Source organism: Berghia stephanieae, chromosome 13 (assembly GCF_034508935.2).
Source record: "Berghia stephanieae isolate SIO BIC M18660-M18661 chromosome 13, UCSD_Bste_1.3, whole genome shotgun sequence".
NCBI classification, from domain to species: domain Eukaryota; kingdom Metazoa; phylum Mollusca; class Gastropoda; order Nudibranchia; family Aeolidiidae; genus Berghia; species Berghia stephanieae.
The window spans coordinates 12517702-12540162 of record NC_088372.1 but is presented as its reverse complement, the minus strand read 5'-3'; the positions used below and the strand labels follow the sequence as shown (position 1 = coordinate 12540162).

General features: G+C 39.2%; 1 protein-coding gene across 4 annotated transcripts in view; it reads left to right on the top strand.

Moving 5' to 3' along the window:
* LOC144958513 (dnaJ homolog subfamily C member 13-like) overlaps nucleotides 1–22461 on the top strand; it is a 113609-nt gene that overhangs the window by 5552 nt on the left and 85596 nt on the right. For all 4 annotated transcript variants that reach the window (XM_078890535.1, XM_078890533.1, XM_078890536.1 and 1 more), the window contains exons 4-8: nucleotides 380–529; nucleotides 1643–1834; nucleotides 19566–19619; nucleotides 20301–20443; nucleotides 21743–21902. In XM_078890535.1, the coding sequence (XP_078746661.1) occupies nucleotides 380–529; nucleotides 1643–1834; nucleotides 19566–19619; nucleotides 20301–20443; nucleotides 21743–21902 (699 nt within the window). The remainder of the gene's footprint in view (nucleotides 1–379; nucleotides 530–1642; nucleotides 1835–19565; nucleotides 19620–20300; nucleotides 20444–21742; nucleotides 21903–22461) is intronic.

Here is a 22461-nt window from a genome sequence, read left to right as displayed (position 1 = left end):
CTAACTCTTAGTTGTGTCTAACACAGTAAATACTATTGTAAACAAAATTTCTTAAGGCTTGATGGTTTCTATGAGTGAATGAAAATCACAAATCACAGCAACACATACAGATGTTTCGATGGCAGTCCCATCTATTTTTGTCTTTGGCATTATTATTTCGTCACAAATTAAGGGACTGTATAAAGTTTAAAGTAGCAATGTGCAAATGCATTCACTCAATATATATTCTCTATCATTCATAATGCAAATGTTCTATTATTCAGAAAGTGATTACGTTTTGGTTGTATGGCAACAATTAAATTAGAGAGAAGTGTCAAACATAAAATATTAAATAAATAATACACTCATAATCTGTATGGATTTTCTCTTTTGTCCCCAGTGGCCGTACAATGAGTTTATGTCCATTGTACCTAACATCAAGGCTCCTAACAATCAGGAATTCATCATCACCATGAGAAAAGGGCCCAAGAAGACAGAATCCATGAAATTTTCAACAGATCACAGGGCTGATCTTCTCACAGAAGCTTTGGTAAGATAATAAAATATATATATATATATTTCAAAATATCCCTTTAGTTTCATCACCCTTTTAGTAATAAAAAAAAAGACAACGACAACCCCCCCCCCCCCCCCCCCCCCCAAAAAAAAACAAAAAACAACAACAATAAAACAAAAACAAACTTGAGCTGTTATACAGGACAATATCCACTAAACGTGCTCAAATCGCTTTACAAAGAGTCCCTGACCAACAGCAATACATAACATGCAATGTAACCACAATCGATCCCATTTAAAGCTGAGATATTTCTCCAGCTCCCCTGTCCACCCAGCAGTGATTGGGTGGCTGGGTCTTTTATAGCTGGTGGAAATTACTTTGCGATGAACTAGCATCCTATCCAAAGGGTAGCAAGCAATTGCTATTGTCCTTTTTATGCTATATAAGCCAGGATGAACTTCAGCTCCACGGGCCTAATGGCTCTGAAGGACTGCTTTTAAAAAATGTCTTTACTATACAATACAGCGGGACTAAGTGGCAGAGTGGTCAAGGCATTGCACTGTGACCTGGAAGGTCCCGGGTTTGAGTCCCGCTTCAGGCACTTTCGCTTTTTTTTCTTGGACAAGATTATTAACCCCTAATTTGCTCACTTTGGACAACATGGGTGATTCCTGTTGACATTAGACACCTTGTTTGATTGGTTTTCTCTATTCCTTCATTGATTTTCTCTATTCCTTCATGAATGCCTAGGCAACGGCATCTAATGATGCAGTGGCAGAAAGGGGTAATTAAAAAAAACAAAACAACTATAGGCTATGTGGTCTAGTGGTATGACACTCGCTTTCGGATCGGAAGGTCCTGGGTTCGAGCCTCACTCGACGCATAATTGAGTCCTTGGAAAAGACTCTTTACTCACATTCTCTCACCGTACTCAGGTGTAAACTGAGTACCTGGCCGTTAACAGCGTTGTCTTTGTCCGAAAAATTGTAATATCGCCTAACAGGCGTCATGTCTCGTCCTACGTGTTAAATGTTGCTGTTGACCAGGGACCCTTTGTAAAGTGCTTTGAGCACATTTAGTGGATATTGTGCTATATAAAGCTCAATTAAAAAATTTTTTTAAATGAAGTTCTTGTGTTCCTTGCAGAGATTCCGTCACATGTTTGCAGAAGAGACCAACTACAGAACCCAGCGCTTCAATTGCTTCAAGCACCACTGGTCAGAGAATCGAGTCCCAGTCATCCTGGAGGTCAACCAAGGCTCCGTTGACCAGATAGACCCCAGCACCAACACCAGACTGTGTTCCTACGATTATAAGGATATCGAAGGCCTCACTTTGGTGAGTAGTGTACTTTACTTTGTCCCTTGGAGACTGACATTACCTCCCCCCCCCACAGCCCCCTTACACCTCTTGCATAAAAACCCCCCCCAAAAATTGAGCTTACATATAACGCAATATTCATTAAACGCACTCAAAGTGCTTTACAAAGGGTCCTTGACCAACAGCAACACGTAACTTGTAGAATGAGACATGATGCTTGTTAGACGATTTACAATTTTTTTTCAGACAGAGAGACAATGATGACCAGGTACTCATTTTATACCTGGGGTTTGGTGAGAGAATGTGAGTAAGGAGCCTTTACTAAGGACTGAACTATGCGCCTAGTGAGGCTCGAACCCAGGACCTTCCGATCTGAAAGCAAGTGTAATACCACAAGACCACATAGCTGCACCTCTTGGGATAAGCTATGAAAAAAGGATTACACCCTTTCGCAAGGGCACCATGAGATCCCGTTGCCTAGGCATTCCATAAAGGAATATAGATAATCCATCAAACAGGATGTCTGATGTGAACAGGAATCACCTACGTTGTCTATCTGAGCAAATTGGGGGTTAATAATCTTTCCCAAGGAAAAAAACGAAATTGCCTGAAGTGGGGCTCGAACACGGGACCTTCTGGATCACAGTGCAATGCCTTACCTCTCAGCTACTTCACCACTACCCCACCCCCACGAATAGACTAGCACTTGTCTCTAGGCAAGCAATTCTTATAATTGCACAAAATAGCTTGTGATAATTATGTTATTATTTATTCACCATTTGTGTAGCCCAATCACAGATATTCTTTCTGCTGTCTACATTTAGTTACCCATTCTTTGTTGGGCATAATTCATATAGTGCAAGTGGTTTAATATTTGCCTTTTTAAAAACTATTTATCTGAGGAGAGTGGGGTCAACAAAGATTGCAGAGCACCCTTCTCACAGCCAGGAGGAGAGTGCCATATCAGTCGGGTCCTGAGTTTGATTACATCATTGCAAAAAGTTTTTACTCTTAAATGTCTTTTGGTACATATCTCTATTCACTTCGTTTCTTGTCATTGTCAGTGTCATTTTTTGTTTTGTTTAACTCAAGAAATCATTTGATCCGATAAAATGGAAATCTGAAATGTCAACACTCATTTGTTTTATGTTATTTTATTGAAGCAAAAGTTCATTCTAATATGTCCCACCTTCTCGAAACAGTGGATAGTAAACATTTAATGTATATTTATTATTTGAAACTTAAGTTAAGTTTATATATGTGTTTTATTGAGAACACTGGGTATAGTTTCTGAAATTTCATATTTTTTATTATTTCTACTTTAAATCCTTCTTTTATACCACATTGTCCATCCTGACATCATAGTGGCCAACTTTCCTGATAAAATCGGAACTCTTCCGATTTGGCAAGCTGGAGAATTTTTTTTTTTTTTAAATGGACTGTTATATGTATGGGAATGACCTTTGCATGTCCCAGGATCATGCTTTTTTTATTAGCAAATTAAAACAAGGAAATACAAAAGGCTCTAAATCTAAGTTATGTTATATAATGGTCCAAACATACTGTTATTTTTGGGCCACACGTCATGACAGTATTGTGTGTTAGGGTGTCCTGATTTAGCTCTTTGAAAAGTTGGCCGCCATGTGACATAATAACTTACTTGAAGAGGTAGGGTACATATATGTTTTCCTTTGCATTTAAAGCTTTATACAGCTTTTACTTGAATTATTAATAGATTATTCGATGATCTTTGGCATCATGAAAAGTTGAATGATTTAACCAGTGTTGCAGTTGTTTTTCTGGGGCTCCACTGACGCCATTGATGTGTGTCACAACTGCCTGTTCTCTGAAGAACTGGGCTGTGTCATGTGGGCTGGCCAATCTTGTCAGGCTTCGGGATCTCTCTAGATTGTCAAGGATCACGACATTGTCATCCGTTGTTGTTGTACTAGTTGGGGTTGTTTTGGGGTGGTGGGGGGTTGTGGGGATGAAGCCGATAGATGTGTGGGATGACAGCAGCACTATCGGGAGTATAGAATGCCAAGCTGATTGCAGCAGAGACATGTTGGTGAATGTTTGATATTGATTGATTATCCTCTGACGTAATACCAGATGGGTCAAATATTTAATAAATGCTTACTTACTTACTTACTTATTTACTTACTTACTTACTTATCCTCTTGATTCCTTTGTGGAACATAAGGCGCCAATTTAATAAATACATAGGAAGAGAAATAGGCCTGTCAGGCATTGGTAACATTCTGGGACAAAGACAGATTTGTAATGCATCTCCCGATAGGACAAGGAAAATGAGTGCAAAATTCGTTTCCTCGGATATGTAGCTGCCATCTTCAACCTCATTCATTTAAATCATTTGTTTTGTGAAGGAAATAACACTAAACGTCTAGAAAAGTTTGTCCTATGTTATTTATTATTTGCTTTTCTTTGGATTTAAAGCTATGACTCTGACAAAACAAATTACAGTCCACTTTAACTATTTAGGGATTATTCAGTAATCTTTGGCATCACGACAAGGTGATAAATTTGTCCGGTGTTGTTGGTGTTTTTCTGAAACTCCACCTACATGTGTCACTACTGCATGCTCTCTGAAGAACTGGATGGTGTCACGTGGGCTAACCAAGCCTGTCAAGCTTCTGGATCTCTCTAGGCTGTCAAGGATGGCGACGTTGCCATCTGTTGTCGAAGTAGTTGGGCTTGTGTGGTGGTGGTGGTGGTGGTTGTCGGGGTTTTGGAGATGATGATGATGGTGGTGGTGGTGGTTGTGGTAGTGGTAGATGTGTGGTAAGACAGCAGCGCTGTTGGGATTGTAGGAGACCAAGCTGATTGCAGCAGAGACTCTCTTGGGGTTGGATCTAAAAGAATGAGAATATATAATATTATAGTCGTGGTCAAATTAGGGTATTAAGCTGACCAGTCTTCTTTAAATGTTAAACATTCATAGTTTTCATGGAGACAAAAAAAAAAATAGTAGTCATGTTCAATCTGGGGATCCTGATAGCTCAGTTGATAGAGCACTTACACCTCACGCAAATAGACTGGTATCGATTATGGATAAAGTTGAGATTTTTTTCTGAACCTTCCACATGCCCAGCAGTTTTTGGGTTTCTTGTTCTGTTACATTTGGTGGAAAGTTCTTTGCGGTTATCAAGGGTCCTATTCAAAGGTAGCAAGCAATTACTATTGTCTGACTAATGCTATAGAAACCAGGCTGAACTCCGGTGTGTCTCTATAGACCTTATCTGATGACTCTTGAGGACTGCTTTGTTAATAGTTAGCTTTTGGAATGGCTAATATGTCCTGGTACCAAATTTTCTTCCTTGCTAGGAGAGTGTGACATTGGTGCAACTTATAACTTCAATTTATTCTCACCGCTAAATTACTACCAAAATCCTCATTGGAATTTATAGTAACAGCTGATAATCCAGATGTATATATACATACGGACTCATTTCACTTTTATTTTTATTTTTTAGAAAGGGGGGAGGGGGGGGGGAGGAAGGGGAAAATGTTGAGACCATTACAACAATCTTTTGGACTAATTGAATGCATTTATAAAGGGCCACATTCTGTAATATACGACTCAAATGTAACAAGTCAATTCACATTTAGTTCTCACCTTCCGACGACACAAACAATACCGGCCAAGGGTTGTCTTGCAAGCCTGCCTTAGGTCTTTGTTCAGAATGAGGTGGATCACAACATTACCAAAGCTACAGATAACCAGGAGAAGGGTTGTAGTGGACTGAAACACCATGAACTGATCTGGGTTGGCAGAGTGTTTGACGACAATGCTCTGAAGGACGAGTCCCGGACCCAGGGTGGCTAGTTTGAGAAGCGTTAGCATGCTTACTGTTTTTACAGCTGTGCGGAAATGCTCTTTGCTGTAGTACATGTGAAGTTTGGTTGGGTTTAAGGTCACTGATGTGTTAGTTGCATTGGATTGGGTGTCTGTGAAAGCACTAGCAGCTCGGTTTTCATCTCGGTTGGGGTTGATGTCATTGTCATCTCCTGTTCTATTTCCAGTCAAGGATTGGAATTCGTCTCCAAAATCGAACATAGTGAGGGCGTTATAGGCGAGATTTTGTATAGGGGACTCATAAGATAAAGGGAGGGAGCCTCGTCTTGGGCTAAAGTACTGGTTGTGTGGTTGTCTGGCTTCCCTGTGAACGGTTGACTTTGAGTTGTAGGATTGTGTGTATTTCTTAGGGCATTGTGATGGATGTCTTTGATGATTTGTGCTGGTTGATGGTTGTGAATCATCTGTGCTTGTTGATCTATTTGGTTTATGTGTGCTTGTAGATTGCTGTTTGTCCTGAGTGCTTGTAGATGGTTGTGGGTCATATAGGTTTGTCAACGGTTTTGGGTCATACATGCTGGTTGATGGTTGTGGATCCTTTGTGCTTGTCGATTGTTGATGGTCTTGAGTGCTTGTTGATCGTTGCAGGTCATGAGTGCTTGTTGATGGTCGTGGGTCATTTGTATTGACAGTAAATTGATGATGTCGCAGGCCAGTGGAAGTAGAAGGGTCATTTGTGTCAGTCAAGGATTGTGGGTTGCCACAGAAATATTGCTGTTGTATGACGCAGCATTGTTGTTTTGGTTGCAGCTGGCATTTTGAAAGGCGTTTTAGAGTCTTCTGATGACGCCTGTAAAGGTGTTGCTGTTCTTGTTTTTGTTGTTGCTGCTGGTGATGTATTTGCCTTTCGACATTTTCTTGTTGTCTTTGTGGAGTGTTAGCCATAGACAAAGGGTGTATTCTGTTTTTAGCTGCTCTTCCCCAACAATGCGATGATGCAGCAATGTGTTCCCTGGATGCTGATAATGCAGCTCTGTTTGTATTGTGTTTATATTGCCAAATGAGATATGTGTTCAATGCTGACAAAAGGAAAAGGTAGAGGATGCCGGTGAGAATGATGTCAACCCAGTTGTAGACATAAAAAACAGTCTCTTGGTCGACACGAGCTCTGAGGCGGTTAGTGCCATCAAGCTGATAGTACCAAAAAGTTGGTAGAGTCTCCACGATGCTCATCATGGAGATGAGAAATATCAACAGCCAAGGAGAGCTGACTCTAAACTTAGTCAGAAATGACTTTCCTTTCCGGCGGTGAAGAGTGTGGAGACAGAGGTCTAAGACTAGAAATAGGACAGTCCAGCAACTGGAGACGATGAAGATTTTTTGAATGCCCACCAGTATGAAGACGGCAAAGAGTCCTGTGATGTGCACGTGTTCCAGATCGCACACAGGGCATCTGGGTATTGTAATGGGTATGGCGAGGAGGCTGCTGGCCAAGTCTAAGGCAGAGATGGCTGACAGGAAGTTGTAATAAGTGTGTCCGAAAACGTTGTTCTTGGAGAGGGCCACGAGGAGGAGGGTGTTGCCGAGGACGCCTGCCAGACAGAGCAGGGGGATAAGACCCAGACTCATCACTGCACTAAAAACCTCGAGGTGCATCATTTGGTCGTGGTGATGGCGATGATGGTGGTGATGGTTGCAACGTTGGTGGTTGGAGGGGGGGGGGGAGATGGTGAAGGGGACTTTAAGAATATCGGATGTTATTGTGGCGTTATGTTATTTATATTTTTAATGACATGTTCACCATACCACCAACTTCGAGCGTTACTGTTGAAACTGTAAAAAGAAGCGAGAAAAAAGAAAATGAAAGTGGTAGTTAATCCTCTAACCCCCCCCCCCCCCCCAATTAAAAAAAAAACGGTATTGAATCGGGATGAACCTGATGCATAAATGGAGTTTCTTAAAAAGCTTATTTAATTTAAATAAAAATAAATGCCTTTGTCTGGGGAAAGTAAATTTTGTTTCTTAATCTTAAAAAAAAATATTCTCAATCTTGTTATTTTAACTTTAGGCTAAATTTTATTCATCTAAAGCATTCCGATATAAAACCAGATTGACCTGACCCATTGGGTCACAATCTTACATATCAGTGTGCAGTGCATTCCTACCTATTAGTTTTTCACCCTCGTTTACAGTGCTTACTTTATTTCCCCATCAAGCCCTCATGAAATCAGATTTCCATTTCATAATATTCATTCGTCTGTTAGGTACCAAATGTGTTCTAGAACTTCTACGGCCTCTTCAATAACTAAGTGTCCAGTCATAGTCGAGTTGAATGAAGTAATGTCTTATAGAAAGAGCTTAATTTTGCGTAACATTATCGCTTGAATTCGTCGCAAGACGAAACAAGAGCTATTTAGAGACCTTTGGAAAAACGATCAGCCCGTCATTAGAATAACGGCCTCTTTAATTTCGCAAAGTAAAAAAAAAAATATCCCAAAAATGGTCACCTTGGCAGAGTTCGTTATAGATAGTATGCGCTTGGCTAAGAAGCTCATAACATTGCCATCCGGAAGTATAACGGACCAACACACAAAACTGTGTGTATCCATGAACGTTTATAGTCGGGTTAATACAGTTCAGTGAGCATTACTCATAAACGCGGATGGCAAAAAACAATAACACAGACCTGAATGACGTCATCTTCGAACTATCTATAAGGTATTCTTACTTATTTACTTCGGGTGCCATCTCTTTGGTTGAGGTCGGCTTGAAATGATTATGGTGCGCCTTGCGTGCTTTTTGGCTACATTCATCTGCAGAGAGTCCACTCCAGTCTTTCACATCATCCATCCACGTTCTTGGTGGTCTGCCCGTTTGCCTTCTTCCTTCAACTTTGCCCTCTTAAACATCTTTCGTAATGGAGTTCTGTCTTTGTACATGACCGAAATATTTCAATTTTCTTGATTTTACTGGTATGGAGCAAGGTTGGTTCAATTTGCGACGGTCGTATTCTGGAATGTGATTATTGGATGAATACATTTGCTACCTGATTTAATCACTTGATTGGTGGCAAAGATATGACTGTCATCAAAGCGTTGTGGATGTTGTTCTCGTGTGTTGCGTAATTTGCGTTCACTCATAGAAATCATCAAGCCTTGAGAATATTGTTTATGTCTAGCTAAGTTGACCATATCATTGTGTCCACTGTGTTGGGCGCAACTCAGGGACAGAATAGGTGACAAACACATTTCCCTAGTACTAGTACTTACTATTAGGCGAAAACCAACGTTTGATAAGAAAACAAAATCCTTGCACAAACAATACTCTTCAACAGTCGTAACGTCACTTCCTTCCTAATGACGCATGGTAACTTAGTAACACTGGCTCTAAACTATCGGAACAATGGCGGACGCCCGTATGAAATATTTCTCCGGCGAGTATTAAAGCGTATCCAGAGGGAAAAAAAACCACATACATTTGATCATGTTTTGACTTTTACACATTCTGATCACAAGACATATGAAAAGTTCTAGCCAGCATGAAAAATAAAAAGTAATGATTTTCTTTGTTTAGAACCAAGATGGCCGCCGTTGCCAGGCGGCGTGACATCAGACTCTTGAATCGTATTGAGGCTGTAGTACCAAAAGATGGTTTTTGTAATGATATTCGACACAGAAACACACCGATGCCTAAGTAATTACTTTTGTATTCAGTTGGGTTAAATAATGAAAATTACTGATTTCATGACACATGACAATAAATCAATGTCAAGTTGCTATACATTGCATTTGAGTACTGAGTACTGATGGTATGTGTTTTATTAAAGTGCACACCATTTCTAACTGCCATTATCAATCGTACGAATACACACAACTATATGTGTAAACTTTATAGTCGGTTACAGTTACAGGGAATTTAGTGAGAAGTAATCACTCAACTGAATATAGAAAGCTGCGAAAACCTGAGCCAAATTTAAGTTATAGATAGAACGGAGATGACGTCACTCAGGTCTGTGTTATTGTTTTTTTGCCATCCGCGTTTGTGAGTAATTCACTAACCCAAGCCATCGTTAACATATACCCTGACCGTGGCCTTCATAAAGTTATGGTCTGATACTGACCAAAAAATGACGTCAAAATGCCAGTCTTTTGCCACAAAAGAAAACAATCGTGAATTGTATTCAATAGTTCAACCAATGAAATAACTTGTTTCCATGAGCTCTACTAACGACAACTCACTAGGCGGTGCAAAACCAAATAATGACGTCAAGATGCCAGTCTTTTGCCACAAAAGAAAACAAATCGTGAATTGTATTCAATAGTTCAACCAATGAAATTTGTTTCCATGAGCTCTACTAACGACAACTCACTAGGCGGTGCAAAACCAAATAATGACGTCAAGATGCCAGTCTTTTGCCACAAAAGAAAACAAATCGTGAATTGTATTCAATAGTTCAACCAATGAAATAACTTGTTTCCATGAGCTCTACTAACGACAACTCACTAGGCGGTGCAACACTAGGCGGTGCAAAACCAAATAATGACGTCAAAATGCCAGTCTTTTGCCAGAAAAGAAAACAAATCGTGAGTTGTATTCCATAGTTCAACCAATGAAATAACTTGTTTCCATGAGCTCTACTAACGACAACTCACTAGGCGGTGCAAAAACCAAATAATGACGTCAAACTTCTTAGCCAAGCGCATTCTATCTATTCGAAGGAATTTTAATAGCTCCTCTGTAAGTATGATGTTATAGATAGTATGCAGATGACGTCACTCAGGCCTTTGTTATTGTTTTTGCCATCCGCGTTTGTGAGTTGTTCTCACTAAACTGTATTAACCAGACTATAAAAGTTCATGGTTACACAGAGTTTGTGTGTTGGTCCGTTATACTTCCGGATGGCAATGTTGTGAACTCCTTGGCCAAGCGCATACTATCTATACTATCACGCCCCAAACCAGCGTTAAACACAGAGAGAAAAATATTACGGGTATCTCTTTTCGCCTAAATCTATGAACAACAATACAAAAAAACTGGGTATCTGACACCAAAAGTACAAAGCGAATGTGTTTTCTCCATGACCAGTCCCGTGATCAATGACTGAATTATAACACGAATCCACGTAAAGATACCGTGCGCTTGGCTAAGAACCACACAACATTGCCATCCGGAAATTTAACGGAACAACACACAAAACTATGTGTAACCTTAGAGATTTATAATCTGGTTAATACAATTTAGTGAGAATTACTTATAAAGATGGATGACAAAAACAATAACAAAGACCTGAGTGACGTCACATTCATTCTATCAATTCCCAAATCCATTTGTACACACCTCCAGACTTTATTACCGGGCCTATTTTAATCGTCGATGGCTCCAAAGATTCACCTCGATCTATGTTAATTTGCAAAATACAGTAGTATAATAAGTATAGCAGATGACTGCCTAATCGTAATAGCCTTTTCTTTCTTCGCAAATATTGCCGGATCTCCACTTGTGCAAAAAAAAAAAAAAAAAGAAGCAATCCAATCAAATGTTCTGTCTTATAATATGCATACCAATATCAAGGATGACTCTACAGTACAGTTGTCCCTGATAATAAAAATACAAATTCGAGCTTTTGTATAGCGCAAAGAGTGTCCACCAAAAGTGAGCCCAAAGCGCTTTACAATGGGTCCCAAGCCAGCAACTTCACTTATCATCATGTAACACTGATAAAGAAATTCCGATTGTGGAGCAGAAAATCACATTTTTGCCAGTGATAGACCGTGGCCTTCGTAAAGTTATGGCCTGATACTGACCAAAAAATGACGTCAAACTGCCAGTCTTTTGCCATAAAAGAAAACAAATCGGGAGTTGTATTCAATAGTTCAACCAATGAAACAACTTGTTTCCATGAGCTCTACTAACGACAACTCACTAGGCGGTGCAAAAACCAAATAATGACGTCAAACTGCCAGTCCTTTTGGATTTCAGTATCAGGCTATAACATAACGATGGCTACGCTGATACTGAAATCCAAAAGGACTGGCAGTTTGACGTCATTAGTGAGTTGTCGTTAGTAGAGCTCATGGAAACAAGTCATTTCATTGGTTGAACTATTGAATTGAACTCACGATTTGTTTTCTTTTGTAGCAAAAGACTGGCATTTTGACGTAATTTTTTGGTCAGTATCAGGCCATAACTTTACGATGGCGACGGATAGACTCAACAATTCTATTTATACACAGTTTACTTGTCTAGGGCCAGTTGACCCGTAATGCATGTACTGTGTATATAACACCACTATGGTCAACATCGTTCAGAATCGAATGAGTTTTGTGCGGCTTCGGAGTCTTTTTTTCTTCTTCTTCTTTCTTTGATCGACTTTCTCGTTAATCCTTTGAAAACGATATTCGATTCAACCCCGTCATTTTTTCTTTCCACCAATGTATAGCAAAGCATTAATGGCGATAAAAATTTAAGCTACTACGCTTTCAAAATGTGTGGACTTTGTCGTTGAATGACACCTATATACGTTAGTCTGTCAAGCCGCTTACGGCAAAGTTGGTCTTGAATTAGTGGATTCTTATAAGTGGTACAAACAATAACGTGATAAAGACCTGAGTGACGTCACATTCGTTCTATCAATTCCCAAATCCATTTGTACATACCTCCAGACTTTATTACCGGGCCTATTTTAATCGTCGATGGCTCCAAAGATTCGTCTCGATCTATTTTAATTTGCAAAATACAGTAGTATAATAAGTATAGCAGATGACTGCCTAATCGTAATAGCCTTTTCTTTCTTCCTTCCAACTATTGCCAGAATCCCACTTGAAAAAAAAAAAAAAAAAAAAAAAAAAAAAAAAAAAAAAAAATGCAAAAAAAATAAATCAATCAAATGTTCGTCTTATAATATGATACCAAATATCAAATGACTTTTACAGTACAGTTGTCCCTGATAATAAAAATACAAATTCGAGCTTTTGTATAGCGCAAAAGTGCCACACAACAATGAGCCAAAGCGCTTTACAAGGGATCCCAAGCCGGAGCAAAATCACTTTTCCATGTAACCTGATAAAGAAATTCGATTGTGAGCAAAACAACATTATTGCCAATAGACCGTGCCTTTGGTTACAGTAGAGGCTAGATACTGACCATGCAAGAAGACTCAACAAATCTATGCCAGTCCATTTTGATTTCAGAGAGGCTATAACATACGATGCGACAGGATAGACTTTAACAAACACTATTAATGTCAAATCAAGTTTTGTGCGCTGGAGTCTTTTGTCCTTGACCTCTTGAATGCTTTCTGTTATATAACACTATGGTCAAACATTTCGATCAACTCGATGGTTTTTTCGCCATTGGAAGCATTTTTTTGCTTCATTTTCTTTAGATCGACTTTCTCGTTAATCCTTTGGAAACGTATTCGATTCAACCCGTCATTTTCTTTCCACCAATGTATAGCAAGTAATGGTATAAATCAAATTGCTACCTACGCTCTGATCTGAAACTATGCTGCGCTTTCGTTCGTTTGATTCACCCTTATATTGACTCTTAGTCCCTTTTCCAGTCCCCTGTCTTTACGGCCTTAAAAAGTTTTGCGGTCCTTTTGAATTTTAGTGAGAATTACTTTATAGATGATGACAAAAACATAACAAGACCTGATGACGTCAACATTCGTTTAATCAATTCGCCAGTACATTGTACCATCTTCAACTTTAATTACCGGCTAATTTTAATCGCCGTAGGCTCCAAGATTCGTCTCGATCTATTTTAATTTGCAAAATACGTTGATATAAGTATAGCAGATGCCCTAATCGTAATAGCTTTTCTACTTCGCCAAATATTGCCGTCTCACTTGCAAAAAAACATAAAAAAAAAAGAAAAAAAAGAAAACAAAAAGTAAAATCAAAATTCGTCTTATAAAGCATACAAACAAGAGACTCTACAGACAGTTGCCCTGATAAAAATACAAATTCGAGCTTTGTATAGCGCAAAGAGTGCCACCAAAAATGAGCCCAAAGCGCTTACAATGTCCCAAGCCAGCAATTCACTTATCATCATGTAACACTGATAAAAAGAAATTCGAATTGTGAGCAAAAAAATCACATTTGCCAGTGATAGACAGCGATGGCCTGTCGTAAAGTATATGCCTGATACTGACCATAAAATGCTCAAACGCCAGTCCTTCTGGGATTCAGTAGCAGGCTAAATCATAACGATGGCGACGGATAGAAATCAAACAAATCTATTTTATAACACAGTTTTACTGTCGAGGGCCAGTGACCACGTATGCATGTACTGTGTAATAACACACTATGGTCAACATCGTTCAGAATCGAATGAGTTTTGTGCGGCTCGAGTCTTTTTTTCTTTTCTATCTTTTTGACTTCGACGTATCTCGTTAATCCTTTGAAAACGATATTCGATTCAACCCCGTCATTTTTTCTTTCCACCAATGTATAGCAAAGCATTAATGGCGATAAAAATTTAAGCTACTACGCTCTGTCTGAAACTGTGTGGCTTTGTGGTCGTGTGATATGACACCCGTGATATGTGACCGTTAGGTCCCTGGTTCAAGTCCCGCTGTTAACGATCCAAAGTTGGATCCTTTGAAACGACTCATTGCCCCTCCTCCATCTCTCTCTCTCTCTCTCTCTCTCTCTCTCTCTCTCTCTCTCTCTTTTCTCTTTCTCTCTATCTCTTTCTCTCTATCTCTTTCTCTCTCTCTCCCCCCCTCTTTCTCTCCCTCCTCTCTCTCTTCTCTCTTCTCTCTCTCTCTCTCCTCTCTCTCTCTCTCTCTCTCTCTCTCTCTCTCCGCACTCAAGTGTAAAATGAATACGTGGCCGGTTACATCGTTGCCTGTGTTGAAAAGTTAAATTGTAATAATAGCGCCTAACAGGCGTCGTGTTTCGTCCTCCATGATAAGTCTTGCTGTTGGCTTGGGACCCCTTGTAAAGCCATTTGAACACATCAAGTGGAAACTGCTCTATATAAAAGCTCAATTAAAATACGACTGCTCTCTTAGTAAAAAGGGCAAGAAAATACCCCCCCCCCCAAAAAAAAAAAAAAAAAACAAAAAAGAAGAAAGAAACCCCCCCCCCCCCCCCCCCCCAAAACAAAACAAAAAAAAAAAAACAACCCGAAACCCCCCCCCCCCCCCCAAAATAATCCAACAAAATAAAAAGAAGCAAAAGAAAACAAAGCAAAAGAACAAAGAGAAAAAGTCAATTGTCGTCATTGCACTGTCACTGCTGTCTTCCCTAAGGAAAACGAAACCCAGCGGTTAAATCTGCATCTATAACCATGGCAAAAACCATGGGTTTGAAATTACGAGTAATTCAGTCTCGCACTTAGAGGGTTAAAAAAATGGTTTTCCTTAGCAACCAGAGATAATTCGTAGTCCTTGGTTGCCACGTGTAACACCGTGAGACTGGTCAAACACAGGGAGAGGCATGTGATTGGTTGTGGTAATACATTACATATCAATATCACATATGAGTTTCATTATTCCTCCCTCCCCCCCCCCCCCCTTTTCCGATATCGATTTTGCTTTTAGGGCGGTGAAAGTGCTCACAAATTGTTATCAACACGCAACTCTCGTCTGATTTAATGAATTACCCAACTTCTATTTTTATTGTCATCGTTCTTATCATCATTGTCATCACCACCAAATCCTCTTTTCCATAGCAGTGATATGAGAGGGGGAAGGGTGGTACCAGAGTAAACGATACTAATTCGACAACATGAACAAAAATTACTGGAAACTTACCAAAATAAGTTCATGGCTAAAAATAATCCCCCTTGTCACGTACACACTCTTGAAGTCGGGCTACCGAAAATTTAAAGGCAATTTTGAAGTTAATTTCGAGAATCCTCGCAAAACAAATCCAACCGATCTAATGACCGATCTGCTGCCAAATGATTAAGCTCCTTCTCTTCAATCCTCATCCCACAGTGGGTATGGACCACTGATACATCTTTTCAATCATCTTCTGTCGTTGTCCAGTCTTTCCATCTCCTTTAAGCGCATCCCAGACCTCTCCAGCTCTACCAGAAGGTCGGTCTCTCCTCCAGGTTGACCTTGGTCTTCCTTTTCTCCTCTTTCCGATGGATTCCATTTCAGGGCTGTCTTTGTGTTGTTGTCCTTAGGTTTCCTCAAAATGTGTCCTATCCATCTCCAATTTCTCCAAAAGAAGAAAAGCAAGCTCCTCATTGGGAAAAAAAAGTCACTCGGTGCAAGATTTGAGGATTTTATAAAACGCGGAGGCCATTTTCTTGTAGAAACTGCTTTTAGTTTTCATTGACTCGCCGCTTGAAGTTTCCTTAAAAATAAGATCTCCGTTTAGAATCAGTAGACGAAATTAACCAGTGGGTTTTTGACCAATCAAAACATGGAAATCATGACACACCTTAACACGTGCTCGGACAATTTGGTTGTTTGTTTATAAACAATGACGTGAATGATATCGACCTCTCTCTGATCATTGTTATTGTTTTTATAGATAGAATGCGCTTGGCCAAGGAGTTCACAACATTGCCATCCGGAAGTATAGATAGAATGCGCTTGGCCAAGGAGTTCACAACATTGCCATCCGGAAGTATAACGGACCAACACACAAACTCTGTGTAACCAGGAACTTTTATAGTCTGGTGAATACAGTTTAGTGAGAACAACTCACAAACGCGGATGGCAAAAACAATATCAAAGGCCTGAGTGACGTCATCTGCATACTATCTATAACGAACCAACACACAAACTCGGTGTAACCATGAACTTTTATAGTCTGGTTAATACATTTTAGTGAGAACAACTCACAAACGCGGATGACAAAAACAATAACAAAGGCCTGAGTGACGTCATCTTCGAACTATCTATACCGCCAGATGGGTGACTAGTTATTACACTGTTTTTTTTTCAATCATATTATATACATTTAAATTTACACATAGTTTTCTGTGTTGGTTCTATTGATCAAGCGATAGAACAGTGGATATTTAAACTTAGACACATACCATCGATAGTAAAATCTTGTGTGTAGTTTGCTTTGTTTACCACTCACTGCCATTGTTTACATTATGACGACTGTCCGACAGGCGTGGTTATCTCGGTGTCTGTAGATAGTATGCAGATGACGTCACTCATGTCTTTGTTATTGTTTTTTGACTCCGCGTTTATGAGAAATGCTCACTGAACTGTATTAACCCGACTATAAACGTTCATGGATACACACAGTTTTGTGTGTTAGTCCGTTATACTTCCGGATGGCAATGTTATGAGCTTCTTAGCCAAGCGCATACTATCTATTGATTGACGGGTTGCATCGCAGCCATCGTTAACGAGAGCCACTGACCAAAAAATTACGTCACAGGACAAGCCTTTGGCCACAAAAGAAAACAAATAGTTGTATTCACTAGTTCAGCCAATGAAATCACTTGATCCCTTGAGCTATACTAAAGACAACTCAATAAATCCTAGTGGGTTATTGTGTCAGGCTATAGATAGTTCGAAGATGACGTCACTCAGGCCTTTGTTATTGTTTTTGCCATCCGCGTTTGTGAGTTGTTCTCACTAAACTGTATTAACCAGACTATAAAAGTTCATGGTTACACAGAGTTTGTGTGTAGGTCCGTTATACTTCGGATGGCAATGTTGTGAACTCCTTGGCCAAGCGCATTCTATCTATAAGTTAACGATGGCTACGGTTGTATCGTTGCCTTCGTTAGCTTAAAAATAGGCTGACACTGACCAAAAGTTACGTAAAAAAAAGTCTTTGGCTCCAAATGAAAACAAATCGCGAGTTGTCTCAATAGATTAAGCAATGGGATCACTTATTTCAATACGAACGGCAACTCACAAGACTCGGTACAAACCTAAAAAATGCGTCAAAAGATAAGTCCTTGTGGGTCCTAGCGTAACCATCGTAAACTTATAGCCTGACACTGACCAAAAAATGACGTCAGAATGCCAGTCTTCGGCTACAAAAGAAAACAAATCGTGAGTTGTATTCAATAGTTCAACCAATGGGACAACTTGTTTCCATGAGCACTACTAACGACAACTCACTGGGCGGTGCAAATACCAAATAATGACGTCAAAATGCCAGTCTTTTTGGGTTTCAGTGTCGGGCTACAACTTAACTATGGCTACGGTCCTTGCGTAGTCATCGTTAACTTATAGCCTGACACTCGTACCCACTATGACTTCATTTTTTAAAAAGGTTTTTGCTGGGCCACGTGAGTTTTCGTTAGTAGTGCTCAAGGAAACAAATTATGATCTCTCATTGGTTGACCTCCCCCTCTCCTTCCCCACCCCGCTCTCTCTCTCTCCCTCCCTACCCCCGCTCTCTCTCTCCCTCCCCACCCCCACTCTTTCTCCCTCCCTCCCCACCCTCGCTCTATCTCTCTCTCTCTCTCTCTCTCTCTCTCTCTCTCTCTCTCTCTCTCTCTCTCTCTCTCTCTCTCTCTCTCTCACGCGCGCGAGCGCGCACACACACACACACACACCTAAATTAAAAAGGGGTCAAAAAGAACGTGGGCTTATGCTAGGGATTATCAAACTTGACTAAATTCACTTAGTCCAATGTAACATCAAACTTTTTTTTTTATCGATCCCATTGATTTTTCTCCTGAAGATATCTCACTGCTCACTCATCTTGTGTTGCCAATTCGACGTTCTATAACTCAAACTATGGCGATGGGGATGATTGTGTGTGTGTGTGTGTGGGAGGGGGGGGGTTCCACATTGTCACAATGAACAGATCCGTTGCGACACATTTTAACACAAGGCTGTGAAGACAGCCAGCGTTGTGAGTACTTGATAAGCCAGAACTGGCGCGTACTTATTCGCAGGTCTGATAGCTGAAATGAATTATGGATTTGTTTTAACTTTGTTATTGATACGATTGAGAGTACTATCTCCGTTACAACTGTGTGCCTATAACGATTCCGGTTACCAGACCTGCAAATAATTACACGTGGGCCATCACCGTCATATACTGTCTGACCTTTGACCAAACCTTTACTTCAAATATCGACCCAAAATAAAATACAACTTGTCATAAAGTCTTAACCTTTTGATTTTATAACGATTTTTTTCTGGGACGAAGTCGGTCAAATGCCATGATGGATAAAATTCAACGGTTGGAGAACAAATTAGAGACTGAATGTTCTAGAAATTATGATTATACATCAATCATTTCATGAACACATTATCTCTCTCTCTCTCTCTCTCTCTCTCTCTCTCTCTCTCTCTCTCTCTCTCTCTCACTCACCACATTTTGGGTTTTTTTTAGTCTTGTCGTGAGACACGGCTCCTGATCTGTGTGTAGGCCCCTGATTTGATTCCTACTCAGAGAAGGCACAATAGGTGTGAATTGGATTCAGTAATCTGATGTCACGCCGCCAGGCAACGGCGGCCATCTTGGTTCTAAACAAAGAAAATCATTACTTTTTATTCTTCATGCTGGCTAGAACTTTTCATTCCCTTTTCATATGCCTTTTGATCAGTCAAAACATGATCATATTTATGTGTTTTTTTCCTCTGGAAGCGTTTTTATGCTAGCCGGAGAAATATTTCATACGGGCGTCCGCCATTGTTCCGATAGTTTAGAGCCAGTGTTACTAAGTTACCATGCGTCATTAGGAAGGAAATGACGTTACGACTATTGAATCCTATTGAATATATTATGGCCAATAACAGTGTTGTCTCTCTTGAGACAAAAAAAAAAAAAGAAGTACGATCGCCATACAGGCGCCATTTCCTGCTCTACATATTAAGTGTTGCTATTGGCTTTGGACCTTTTGTAAAGCGCTTTGACCACATTCAGTGTATATTGGGCAATGTAAAAGAATCTAATTAAAAAAAAAAGATTAAGAGTGAACTGCATGACAAGCCACCAAAAACAAACCATTTATTTATTCTTTTTTTTTTTTTGACAGATTTCTGATTACCCAGGGGGTATGGCTATCATCTACGGAGGTTTCAACAGACTGGTAAGAACTCTATTGGTGTTTTCTTCCATAAATGAAGTAAAATTAAAGTTTTTTTAGGGTGAAATAAACATTTGTTAATATGTTCTGTCAATGTGTACACAGTAGAAAATCAACTATAATTCCATTCCTACTCTTTGAAAACCCCTAGATATCATCTTTTAGTCAAAACGTAATCATTGAATAATGTTTTGAACCCTTTGAATAGGAATTTTATTCGATGATTGCTTAATGTTTTCACTCGTTTTATCGGATTAAATTTAAATAGAGGTTAAAAAGATGGCTGATCGGAAATTTGAAACAATATTTTGGCGTGTATGAAGACAAATCCAACGAAAAAATTGAAATTTCAAGTGGTTGGGGGTGTTTTGATGATGAAGACGTAAATATTTTCTAAAATCATCACTGTTAGATTACTTTATTCTGGAGTGGTGGATAGCTCATACGGTAGAGTCATGCTCTCCCCGGCCAGGTATTGTACCAGTAAGGTCGCAGGTTCGAGACCCCATCGCCGCCACAAAATTTTTATATTTTCATTGTCTTCTGGTACTTTCCTACTCACTTTATTTCTTGTTATTTCTTTAATTATTACAAATTAAAGCCTTTTACAAATTACGAAATACGGGTTACGAAATATCTTGATGTGTAAATTTTGCAATTCACCAGTACATTTCTCCACCACAGCATCTGTTTGCCTTGGAGCAACGAGACGAGGTGTGTAAAGCCATCGCTGCCGCTGGGGCCACTTTTGTGGGCGTGTCTATACGAACTAGGAAGGAACCAGTCAGCTTTGAACAGTTCCAGGAACATCGGTTAGGAAAATACAGGTAATGTTCATCTGGATAATTACAAATTTTACTTTAGAGATAGAATTCATAAATAAATATACATTTTTCTTTGGAGTCATAGATAGAATTCATAAATAAATATACATTTTTCTTTGGAGTCATAGATAGAATTCATAAATAAAGATACATTTTTCTTTGGATTCATAGATAGAATTCATTAATAAATATACATTTTTCTTTGGAGTCATCGATAGAATTCATAAATAAAGATACATTTTTCTTTGGCGTCATAGATAGAATTCATAAATAAAGATACATTTTTCTTTGGAGTCATAGATAGAATTCATTAATAAATATACATTTCTCTTTGGAGTCATAGATAGAATTCATAAATAAAGATACATTTTTCTTTGGATTCATAGATAGAATTCATTAATAAATATACATTTTTCTTTGGAGTCATAGATAGAATTCATAAATAAATATACATTTTTCTTTGGCGTCATAGATAGAATTCATAAATAAAGATACATTTTTCTTTGGAGTCATAGATAGAATTCATAAATAAAGATACATTTTTCTTTGGAGTCATAGATAGAATTCATAAATAAAGATACAATTTTCTTTAGAGTCATAGATAGAATTCATAAATGAAGATACATTTTTCTTTAGAGTCTTATTTCGACAAAACACCCAAGATAACCCAGATGTTAGCCACGGTTGCAGGGCTGCAAAATGAGCAATAAAGCTTAGTTTCTTGCTAAAGTGAAAAAAATATGAGATGCCGTCAATGCGGCTTGGACCCGGATACCTCAGATGGAAGTGCAACACTTTATCTTCTCGACCATCTTACCTACCTAATGTTTTATGGAGTGTTTTTTTGTTGTTTTTCTCCTGAGACAAATGTAAAGAGCCTTTATAAAAAAAATAAAAAATTAAAAGGGCAAAATTTTGTATTTGAAATTGGATTCAGTAGTCTGATGTCACGCCGCCCGGCAACGGCGGCCATCTTGGTTCTAAACAAAGAAAATCATTAATTTTTATTCTTCATGCTGGCTAGAACTTTTCATATGTCTTGTGATCAGAATGTGTAAAAGTCAAAACATGATTAAATTTATGTTTTTTTTTTCCTCTGGATACGCTTTTATGCTCGCCGGAGAAATATTTCATTTGGCGTCCGCCATTGCTCCAATATTGTAGAGCCAGTGTTACTAAGTTACCATGCGTCATTAGGAAGGAAGTGACGTTACGACTGTTGAAGAGTATTAAAATCTGAAGTGCATCAGTGAATATTCAATGTCTTAATCTATTTAAAAAAAAAAAATGTTCTTCCCACAGTACTGATGAGGCCCTTACGTCCTATGCAGAATTCACAGTTCAGAAAGTCGGAGTGAGGCACCAGGACAGCGTAAGGAGGACCCTCTGCCTCACAGAGACTTGTCTTGTTGAGCGAGACCCAGCCACTTACAATGTGTGCACCTGTAAACCACTCTGCGATGTGAGTTTTATAATTTTTTTTCTTTACATGTAACGATTTGTTAACAGATCAGCGAATGTTCCCGTGGTTGGATATTTTAAGGGGTGTGCTTCTATTGAGGTATCTGCGTTTATCAGAAGATATACAATATTTTAAAAAATACATAATATCATTAATATTTTGAAATTTAAACCAAAGATACAATATTTTTAAGCTAGGAAGAGGATGAGGTGGCGGGGGGAAGGAGGTGGGGTTAGGAAATATTGATATGAAAGCAAGAAAATTGGCAAACCCCCCCCCCCCCCCCTCCAAAAACCCCAATGCCCCCCCCCCCCCCCCCCCCTGCAAGGGAAATAGAAACAAATCCAAACCCCAGAATTAAACCACATTTTAAAGGTGGTCTGTTCACTGATGCTATTTATAAACCATAGTACAGTTTGTGTCTGTATATGTAAAAGAGTTCTATCCAAGCCTTCAATGTCAAATTAAGATGTTGGTTAAATATTTAGGCTTTATACAGTCAGTGTGAATACTAAGCTGTGCCAGAAGCTAGCTGTGGACTGTAGAAAATAATGTACAA